A 10,924-nucleotide genomic window follows, 5' to 3' on the forward strand; every position below is an offset into this window, starting at 1 on the left:
TCTCATTTTACTTTTTCCATTTTTTCTGTTAATTTATTATTTTTGGTAACCCAGACCTGCGTTTATACATTTCAAAAAAGGTTGAATGGCCGGTATGGTTGCGATTAATAATAGCAAAATTAACATCTACTGATGATCATTCTTGTATTTTCATCGCTGCGTTCTCATCGCTGCGTTCTCATACAAAGCATTAATTAAACAAATTTAATGTTAATAATTTAGTCATTGGAACATTTTACGCTTTTTGAAAGATGTTTAATGAAGCAAGCTTATTGTCACCAAACTTAAAATCTGTTTCTCTTGTATATTGTTTGTATGGTTTTGTTTCGCAACATGTTTCATATGTTCTTGTCCCTTATTGATAGATTGCGTACAGTACAATGCAAGTCGTGTATCGTTGCGCAAATCACTGGAAAGAATGGACAAAGCAAAGACAGCAACAAAGAGGTGGAGAACGCAAAGGAATACTGTTACCACGGAGAAAGGTGGCTGATTATATACCAACAATCATGACGTCAGAATCACCAATCAGATCTTCAGTTCGGCAACCGCCACCTGCCGTGCATATTGCTCAGAAGTATGTCAACTAATGATATTTACATCATTGATTATAGTTGCACTCGTTTTTCTCTGCATTCACTCATTTACTTAAAAATGACCCAAATTGTCCTAATTTTAGTCTATTTTTATTCTGTTACAGGGTTATGACTACAAATCTTAAAAGTAGACCTAAACCAAGAAAACCAGACTTTCTTTTGGAGTCTTTACAAAAAGAAGGGCTTGTTGGGGATATCAGTTTTGATGAGTGAGTAACGTTCACATTCACAGTTGTGTTGCTGGATTAAATTACATTCATTTTTCATATTAATAACGAGTGTAGAAGTAATGTAGCAGTCTGATTGGTAAGATTGCCAACCAAAGTTTTTTCATTCAGCCATTGCTTTCTTAGCCCATGTTGGAGTATGTTTACATACAGTGTAGACAATGTTGGTAATCATCTCTGTGGGTGAAGATTTTATTCCTTTTCAACCAGAATAAGAACAGATTATATGCAAATTGCATTCATTCAGACAGCCTTCCACTGAGTCCCTTACTAGCAAGTAGTCTGTAACATGAATTCTGATTGGTTGCTGATTTTGAAAGATATGAACACAACTGGAGCCTTTACATTCGGATTCGGATTCGGATTCATACATTGGATTTTAATAAGACTATGATGAAGCTGACAATTGCTATTGCTAATTGAATGGACCTTATAGGATAGACCTGGTATTGATGGTTATAGCATATTAAATTCAAATCTATCACTATGGTAATTTAATTATTTCATTATTTTTTTTGCAGTGGTAATGCTGGTGCCCATGTGGATTTACAAACTGGGGAAATTAAAATTGATCACAGACAACCAAAGTTTAGCGATGAAAGCCATCCTAGATTTGAACCAAAACCATTTACTAGCACCATGGGAAAATTGTATCATGATATCAGCTCAGTATCGGGCAGTGAGACGTCGGATGCGATGGAGAATGACGTTTCAACGATAAATGATGCATCGTCACCACAAAGATTGGAGATTCCTCCAAAGGTTGACAGCTTCAGAGATGATGTAGAAACAATTCCATCTGAAGAACCACAGGTTATTGTGAATGTACATGATAAAATTCAGCCTGCAGTATTAACAGAAACGCCGAGTACAGGTGCCATGGAAACACAATATCCCATAATTCCAATCACTGCTATCAATATAACACCACCAAAAAGAGTGACTGATGCAAACAAGAAGATGTCCGCTAGTCCAAAGGAGAAGCCCATTTTGCTTCCACCATCAGCTTTCACTATCCCTTTACAACATGATACAGACATCCATCAGCCACTCAGACAAGTTCCGGAAATTTCAAAGGAGATGATTAGAAGCAGAGAGAGCATTCTAAAAGAGATAATGGACATCAAAGTACAGTTAGAGGAACACAAGAACAACACTGAAAAAATAAAGTAAATAAACCATTTTAATTCAGAGTTTTGATAGATTGGCATTTGCCTTAGAGAGGTTTTTATGTGCTAATGTTCAGCTTAAACAGGTTTCACTGTACTCGTGTTTGGCTTAAACAGGTTTCACTGTACTCGTGTTCGGCTTAAACAGGTTTCACTGTTCTGGTATTCAGCTTAAACAGGTTTCACTGTTCTGGTGTTTGGCTTAAACAGGTTTCACTGTACTCGTGTTCAGCTTAAACAGGTTTCACTGTACTCGTGTTCAGCTTAAACAGGTTTCACTGTTCTGGTGTTCAGCTTAAACAGGTTTCACTGTTCTGGTGTTTGGCTTAAACAGGTTTCACTGTTCTGGTGTTCAGCTTAAACAGGTTTCACTGTTCTGGTGTTTGGCTTAAACAGGTTTCACTGTACTCGTGTTCAGCTTAAACAGGTTTCACTGTTCTGGTGTTCAGCTTAAACAGGTTTCACTGTTCTGGTGTTTGGCTTAAACAGGTTTCACTGTACTCATGTTTGGCTTAAACAGGTTTCACTGTACTCCTGTTTGGCTTAAACAGGTTTCACTGTTCTGGTGTTCGGCTTAAACAGGTTTCACTGTACTGGTGTTCAGCTTAAACAGATTTCACTGTACTGGTGTTCAGCTTAAACAGGTTTCACGGTTCTGGTGTTCGGCTTAAACAGATTTCACTGTTCTGGTGTTAGGCTTAAACAGGTTTCACCGTTCTGGTGTTTGGCTTAAACAGGTCTCACTGTTCTGGTGTTTGGCTTAAACAGGTTTCACTGTACTGGTGTTCAGCTTAAACAGGTTTCACGGTTCTGGTGTTTGGCTTAAACAGGTTTCACTGTTCTGGTGTTCGGCTTAAACAGGTTTCACTGTACTGGTGTTTGGCTTAAACAGGTTTCACTGTTCTGGTGTTTGGCTTAAACAGGTTTCACTGTACTGGTGTTCAGCTTAAACAGGTTTCACGGTTCTGGTGTTCGGCTTAAACAGGTTTCACTGTTCTGGTGTTCGGCTTAAACAGGTTTCACTGTTCTGGTGTTCGGCTTAAACAGGTTTCACTGTACTGGTGTTTGGTTTAGACTTTAATAGTGTTTGGAGAGAAAAACTAAAAAGTTACAAAATATTTCTTATTGGATATCTGTATTCAAAGAATTATTTTCTAAATATGACTTTTTGTTTGCTTATTTTTTGTTCAGAGATTTGCAGAAACAGAAGAAGCAGCTCTCTGATTGGCTGGAAGATCAACTGTCCGGTGTTAATATGAGTTTAAATTTGCAAACTGATGTATCCCAAGTGAAAGAGGAAGTCAACATGGTAGGTTGCAGTGTTATGTGGAATAGCTAAATTGAATCTGCATACTGACATATCCAAGGTGAAAGAGGCATAACATCAGGGCTCATAGCACTAATTGAATTTCCATAGACGACAATGTTAACATATGACGAGATTGCTACTAGTACATGTATATGAAAATGATGAAGAAAGTTGAAAACATGGCTCAAAAATGGGAAATTAACATGCCAGTAATCAACCATATGAAAAAAACTAACATGTTGGCCAGCTCAAACTCTTACAAATCTCAGGTAAACAAGACACACCTACTGTATTTGGATTGCACCTAGAGAAATCACTGGAAAAACACCAAGATTAGAACATCCAAATACACACAGAATAAACCCACAGGTACACAGCCGCTAAGTAGTAAACAAAAGACCACATGTTGGTCTCACCTTTGACCCAGGTGATTACGCCCTCAAACAGGGAGCACCTGAGAGAAAAAATATGTAAACAAGCCGGTAGGCTGGTTGGCGATCCGCTCCACTCAAAAACAAGCACCATGTTTTTGGCTGTTTCCATGGTGTGACATAAACGTGAAGCTAACGTCAGTTTATAACTAATACGAAGTTCGCAAACACCATTCAGTTTTTGGAAGTTACTTAGTTTATTACTAGGACCACAATCACTCTCCTAGTCGAGTGACTGTGCTAGGACGTATTCTGCTGTTACATTTATTATTTCCAACAGTTTTGCGATAGCATTTTCTAGAATGAAGCGTTTCCTGTAAATGCTGGAAAGCGAAATAATGAAATAACGAGATGGTAAATATTTACCTAAAGTACAGTGTGTTGACCTTCATAAAAATATACTTCATAATGCAAAACATTAGTCACGGTGAGTTATTTAAATATACGACTCCTAATCGAAAAATATGACCACAGTCCAGAATTTCAGACAGATATTAAGAAACCTAAGAGCATATCAAAAGCATTTACTCTAAAATATAAAAAAGAACTGCAGTCAAAAGTCAAGAATGCCAGCAAATAAAGGACTCTGTCCCACAATCCTTTGTGCGCGTTATTACGGACACGCGCAAAAAACTGTACCACGCTTGTCAAATCTGGGTCAAATATACAGTACGCTACTATCTTGCCACAGTGGAGTGTTCGGTGACCATTGAATTAGCCCGTGATTCATATTTTATGTGTATTAATTTATTCATCAATTTTCGTGACTGACAGTACTGCCCAAATTTTAGCCAAAAAAACGCAACTGGACGATGGACGATGGACGCGGGGCTCTTTGGCGACGACCGCATAGAAGTCAAAATACGCGTTCTATTTTTACTCCGGAATGTTCTACTTTCACAGCCTAATTGCAGGTTTTTCGAAAAACGTCGAAAAAACACAAGAATTAGTAGAAATGTTCCTGTTTTGGGCGGATTATTGATGGAGAATAATGTCTTTATTACAAAAATGCTGAAAAACCGTGAGTTGTTGCCTTAGTTTTTTTTTTATTTTCGAAAAACTTCGAACTCGGCAAATTTGGTTGCACAACTTCCCTTTATCATATACACCCAGCGACACCGATAAAACTGGTAGGAGGTAATACATTTGGGGCGAAAGTATTCAAAAATCAGTTTTTGGATGTTGCAATGGCAATGGTGGGCCAGGATTGTTTTCCAATTAGTGACGGCACGACCTACCTGTGAAGTATGAACAAAACCGGCCGAGCCGAAACAATCACAGAGGAGTTAAAAGCCGTTGCTGGTGAAAAGTTACCCCAACTTTAGGGTCAAATTTCTCGGTAATGAAAACAGATATCAAAAATTCAAATGGTAACTTTGTGCCCACACTCAAGCTGAGTAGAATGAGCTATGTCTGAAGTGTTTTATCCCAAATTTGTAGGAGGAGATACATTTGGCGCGAAGCTATCCAAAAATCAGTTTTTTTGCTGTTGCTATGGCAACGGTGGGCCAAAATTTTTTGCTGATTTTTCCTAATAACTAGGGTGAAGGTGTGACCTACCTACCAAGTTTGAACGAAATCGGCCAAGCCAAAAAAATCACAGAAGAAATCATACGTGAAAACACTGGAAATGTACACACACAGACACACACACAAAACGACAAAAGTGATTATAAGGGCAATCCTAGCGGAGCGGATTGCCAAAAATGTCATTGGTTCTTACAAGGCATTTAAATTGATTGATTGGTTGATTAGTCGCATGAGACCTTAACGGTAACAATGCATTATGGGATAGCTAGTTTAAATCTGCACTTAAAAATTATTATTATTATTATTCAGATGCAGCTGGAGATCAATGAATTATCTCGTAAGATTGCGGAAAATAAAGACAACGTGAGGTCACTTGCCGACAAAGCAAATTCTTTGGTGGCTCAATTGCAGTGAAGTATTGAAAGTATAATAAATAAATAAATAAATGAAGAAGAATGGAAACAAATTGTAATAATTAATATTTTACCATTATACATGAATATAACCAATAAATTATGTGTTGTACATTGATACCCCGGTACTTAACAAAACATAAATGTTTGTTAGAAATATTTATGTACAATAAAAATTTCACATGATACATGTATGTACATATCAAGTGGAAGGACATCATGTGCCACATATAATATATATAGTAGGTGATGTTCTGTTGAATTAAAAAAAAAATGTATATATTGCCCTCTAGTGTTGAATTATCCTATTACTTTGTTTATCTGAAATGGAAACAAGAAAATATTTGTTGAATTGAATCTTAATCATGGCCATTAATCTTGGGGAAAGTATGATTCTTTGCTTGTTTTTTTGTTGATATCTTTGGATTTGTCATAAATATTAAACACATTACAAATAAATGATCATTTTTGAATGTTTTTATTATTGTCAATGCTCCATGGCAGAGACTACAGCTGTATGAGTAAAATCTGACAAAGTTGGATGTTCTTGTTTTCTTTGTATCATTACTGTTGCCATGGTTATATCAGCTATGATATATTGAAGTGAGCAAGACCAAGCACAACCCAATTGCAGGACCAGTTACTTTAAAAAATGATGCTTGTCACTTTGGCTCATGTTTGATATAGGTCTCATAGCAACATATACACAAAGTGTGGAAAAAGTTTGTTTACATGAAATTGAAATATGCACTGCACAATGGTCACCACCATTTCATTAGCCTGGCATGGTACTAATTTGGCAATTATCTAAATAGTAAGTACCAGTATGTAGCCTTTTATACAAATAAATTAGTTGTGCTCCATGTCAATTTTTTAACCCCACTGTTTTACTTCGTCAAGCGTGGCTAGTCCATGTCAACTTCTTAATGAAAAGTGCAAGTCCAATTGAATTGAAACTTGGTATAATGTGTACTTTCGGTGGATTTCTCTCAGATTTGTTCATTTCGTGCAGATATCTTCAATTCTCTAATTTTAATGAATATTTTTGGTAAAGAGTGATATTTTCGACTTCTTATTAAAATGGCTATCCCAATTTCTTAAATTTCTTTTTTTTAGAAAACCTCAAGTTTGTTTCATTTGTTACAAGTATTCCCCGTCGGACGTAGTGAGAAACGGGGACTTATGTTTTGTGTCCATCCGCCTGTGTGTTTGTCAGTCTTCATTTCTCAGGGACACATAGACAGATTTTCTTCAAAGACGAGTCAATATGGCAGACATGTGCACATTGATTTAATTTTGATTTGGTTGACTTTTGATTGACCATTTTTGTTGCAAAAAAAAAAAAAAATCAACCTTTGGACATGTCGACATGCCTTGATCGATTTTATTCAAACTTGGCATTGACATCAGTAATGGTGGGTTACTGATGTACGTCATTTTTTTCGTGATTCGATTCAAAAATGGCGAACTGGTGGCCATTTTGTTCATTACGAGTGTTCTGCTCATTTTACAGAGATGATTGTACAGATTTGGGTTAAATTTTGTACAAAGGCAAGTTATAATTGGTTAAATGTTGTTTTCAGTTATTTTTCGTTTTTATCGAAATTTAGCCTTATGGCGGCCATTTCTTAAGAAACAAAATGGACATGCCTTCACCGATTTCATACAAAATATTGATGCACGTAATTTTTTTTCGTGATTCAATTCAAAATGTAGGACGAGTGGCCATTTTGTTTTTTTACGAGTGTCCTGCTCATTTTACAGAATGATTGTACAGATTTGGGTCAAGTTTTGTACAAAGGCAAGTTAATGGGTTCAATGTTTTGTTTTAAAGTTGGTACAAGTCAAGATACATGTCAATATCGCTTTGTTTTATTTTGTTGAGCTTTAACTGACAGCCATTAATTGTCCCAAAAATCAACATTTGCACATGTCATTAACAGTTTCTGGGGCATGCCTTGACCAGTTTCATGAACATTTGTAGTTCATTTCAGTATTCAAATTTGCTAAATTCTGATACTTAAGTGTCTTGAAGATGAGAAGTACATTCAAATTTTATATGAGAATTATGCATATTGGGTTACAGGTTTTAGATATGTTAACAAAAACGGTCGACTCCTTGCTGATTTATCACTAATAAATCACCTGATTCAGTTCATGTCAAGCAATGGAAATAATTGACAAAATGCCTTTTAGAAATGTTTTGAAGAGAACCAGAACAAGGGGAAAATTCACTTTCTGATAATTTATACTTATTTAATGTCAATAAGAAAATATATTTTGATATTATTATTGGCAATGTGTTTTATTAATTGACACCAACATTTCTCTTCTGTGTGAATTAGAAACTAAATATTGCTTTTCAGCTCATTTTCCATCATGCAAATAGAAGTACACAAGTTTGTTGTGAAAGTATGAATAATCTTTTATTACAGACAATACATCAGTTTTAAAACTAAGCTTTCTTAGAGATCACTGTTTATAGTTACAGAGGATACATACAATTAGCAAATTTGATTGAATTATTTTTTAGGCTCTGTCTCCCAATCCTGATACAATATTCCAATGTAAGATTACAAATTATACCATTTAACTTAATGTTTGCTAATTTGATTATTAAGAAGGTGATTCTCATAACATATCACATCAAACATAATTTTAATGTGATTTCCAGGAATGTTACCTGCCCTTAGATTTATCTACCCTTGATATTCAAGAATAAATTTTGTATGAATCTTCTTTGTGTGTGATAGCGATTCCAAGTTACTGTCAGTAACTTGTTAGTTTTACTCTACAAACACTTTGATACAGTTATTATTATTATCAGATACAGCTATTTTACCATCATTACACACTGCTACACCATGTGGTCTACTCAGTCCATCTTTATCCCTATCAATCCTACAAATAAACTGACCATCGCTGTCATACTTAGTGACTTTATTCTCACTATTCACATAGACATAATTATTCTTATCTATGGCCACTCCCTTGGGATAACTCATTGTACTGTCACCAGTGGAAGAGAATTCAAACATAAACTGGTCATCAGAATTAAATACCTGGATAAGGTGGTTGTTGCTATCTGGCACATACACCATTCCTTCACTGTTAATAGCTAGAAAACCAGGTACATTGAACTCTTCTTGTTCATCTCCCTTTCTCCCAAATGAATTAATATAGACACCTCCCTGCGTATACTTAGTGATACAATGTGTAATATAGTCACTCACATATACATTCTTTGTAACAGGATTAATTGCTATTCCAATTGTTTTATCAGAGCATCCAAACTTTCTAATTACCTTTCGTTTTTCATCACTCACAACAACTTGTTTGTTATTACAATCTAACATAAAGTATTCATTATCATCTGATATTGCTACATCACATGGTTTGAATGGCTTTGCAAACTGATCAGTAAATTCAAATGATTGTTTGTAATTTCCATCTCTGTCATGTATGGTCACTCTGTTATTCCCCCTATCAGCTGTGACAAAGTCACCATGTTTGTTGATGCTTAGTCCCCAAGGAAAGCTGAGCTGTCCTTGTCCTGTGTTTCCTACTGTCTGTACCAATCCTCCGGTAACAGGAATATGGAATGGTGATCCTGGTATATGTACTTTACCAGTTGTTATGGCAACTTGCTGTTTTCCTTCTATCTTTCCTGTCAATATAACATGATAAGTCCCATCGTTATTGTCTGACATGTCAATGTCTTCCCATGATGCATCAGGATTCCTCATCTTCACCTTGACATCTTGACGGGGAATGATTTGTTTATCTCTAGAATCTCTGGCTGTGATGAGCAGGTTGACTGATTCACCTTTCACAAGTTGTTCTGGGATGTTTTCAACTGTGCATTTAGATGGACAAACATCAGATTTCACGACTCCTATCAGTGTATGTGAAAGGTCACTTTTTGGCTGGAATTCAATAAAATCATAACTGAGTTGTGGCTTTGTTTCCCTAGCAACCATCTCTTTTATAGGCTTCATTGTTTCAAGCCTGGTGGATAGTAGGTGAACAGCATTCCCATGATGCACTAGTTTTTCCAGATAATGATGTGTGCTGGCAATGTTGCCATGTTGGAATTCTATCTCATCAATGTTCATTGCTGCATCTTTTAATCCCATCGTGGCACTTTTATCCAAGGCATCTATCAGCATCTTCTCTTCTCTCTTTACCCTCTTTATTAATTCCTTTGCTCTTTTCTTAACTTTCATTTTCTCTACCTCACACTGGTTTTGGATTTTTTCTCTTGTAGTTTCAGCTGCCACCTTTTCGTCCTTCACTTGATTCTCTTTCACTTTCAACTGTTCTAACATTTCCCTCACTTGTGTTTTATACTCATCTGCTACCTCTTGTAAGTCTCTATGTACGTGTTCAGGAACTCTGTGTTTAACTATGGTGCATTCAACACATACAGGCACCTGACATGTGTCACAGTAGAATTTCAGCTGGCTGTCTTTATGATCACTGCAGAGAACTTTGGACTGTACCTCAAGATGACCCCTAGATTGTATCTCTCTGTACTTGTCGATTGTAAGCACTTCATGAGAACGCGTAGCCAGAATGCGTTCATGGATAGTAGCACATGCATCACAGCAAAACTGAGGACAGTCTACACATCTGTGTGTTGCGGTCTTCTCCTGGCATAACTCGCACATTGGTGGATGGTCAGTTTTAGGCTGCCTCTGTCTCTGGAATGCGTCCAGTAGGCTTGTTAAAAAGAAATTCGACTTTAGTTCCTGGATGGGAGTGTCGCATTGTATTCTACATGTTGCACACTTCAAAACACCCCCAGATTTAGCCTTAAAAGTTACCAAACATTGCTGACAGAATGTATGAAGACACGGTAGAAGAGTAGGATTTTTGTAGTTCTCCAAACAGATGGCACAACTGAGGAAATCCTCACTAATTTCTTCTGCGAGGGACTTCTTGGATGCAGCCATCTTGCGGAAGTTTGAAATAATACAGTATTCTGTGAGCTCCCTAAGGAAGTGAAGATTCACAATAGGTCCTTTGGTGGTGGTGCTTGTGGGGTGGGGTTTCCCGTACATATGTGTTCAGAACGTAATGCTTACACCTTCTTCTGTTCAATCATAGTGTTATATGTATTTCCATAATACAGATCTGACTTTTTACATTAGAAATATAACTGCGATGTAGCAGCTGAATCCTCAACCTACTCCAATTTATTTCAAAGCGTCGGTACTTAAGGAAATTTAGAATTTACATCTGATCCA

General features: G+C 36.6%; 2 protein-coding genes across 2 annotated transcripts in view; one reads left to right on the forward strand and one right to left on the reverse strand.

The window, feature by feature from the left end:
- The window catches only part of LOC100370903 (protein SFI1 homolog), a 40,817-nt gene extending 34,683 nt beyond the window's left edge, over positions 1 to 6,134 (forward strand). Inside the window, exons 25-29 of the mRNA XM_085504267.1 lie at positions 366 to 577; positions 701 to 805; positions 1,345 to 1,992; positions 3,184 to 3,301; positions 5,572 to 6,134. Coding sequence (XP_085360393.1) covers positions 366 to 577; positions 701 to 805; positions 1,345 to 1,992; positions 3,184 to 3,301; positions 5,572 to 5,676 — 1,188 coding nt within the window. The 3' untranslated portion in view covers positions 5,677 to 6,134. The remainder of the gene's footprint in view (positions 1 to 365; positions 578 to 700; positions 806 to 1,344; positions 1,993 to 3,183; positions 3,302 to 5,571) is intronic.
- Positions 6,135 to 8,075: 1,941 nt separating this feature from the next.
- Positions 8,076 to 10,630, reverse strand: LOC100370758 (E3 ubiquitin-protein ligase TRIM71-like). Its single transcript, XM_002734644.3, has one exon. The coding sequence runs from the start codon at positions 10,628 to 10,630 to the stop codon at positions 8,462 to 8,464; it is 2,169 nt and encodes a 722-aa protein (XP_002734690.2). The 3' UTR covers positions 8,076 to 8,461.
- Positions 10,631 to 10,924: the final 294 nt, after the last annotated feature.

Source organism: Saccoglossus kowalevskii, chromosome 10 (assembly GCF_978046115.1).
Source record: "Saccoglossus kowalevskii chromosome 10, keSacKowa6.1, whole genome shotgun sequence".
NCBI classification, from domain to species: Eukaryota; Metazoa; Hemichordata; class Enteropneusta; family Harrimaniidae; genus Saccoglossus; species Saccoglossus kowalevskii.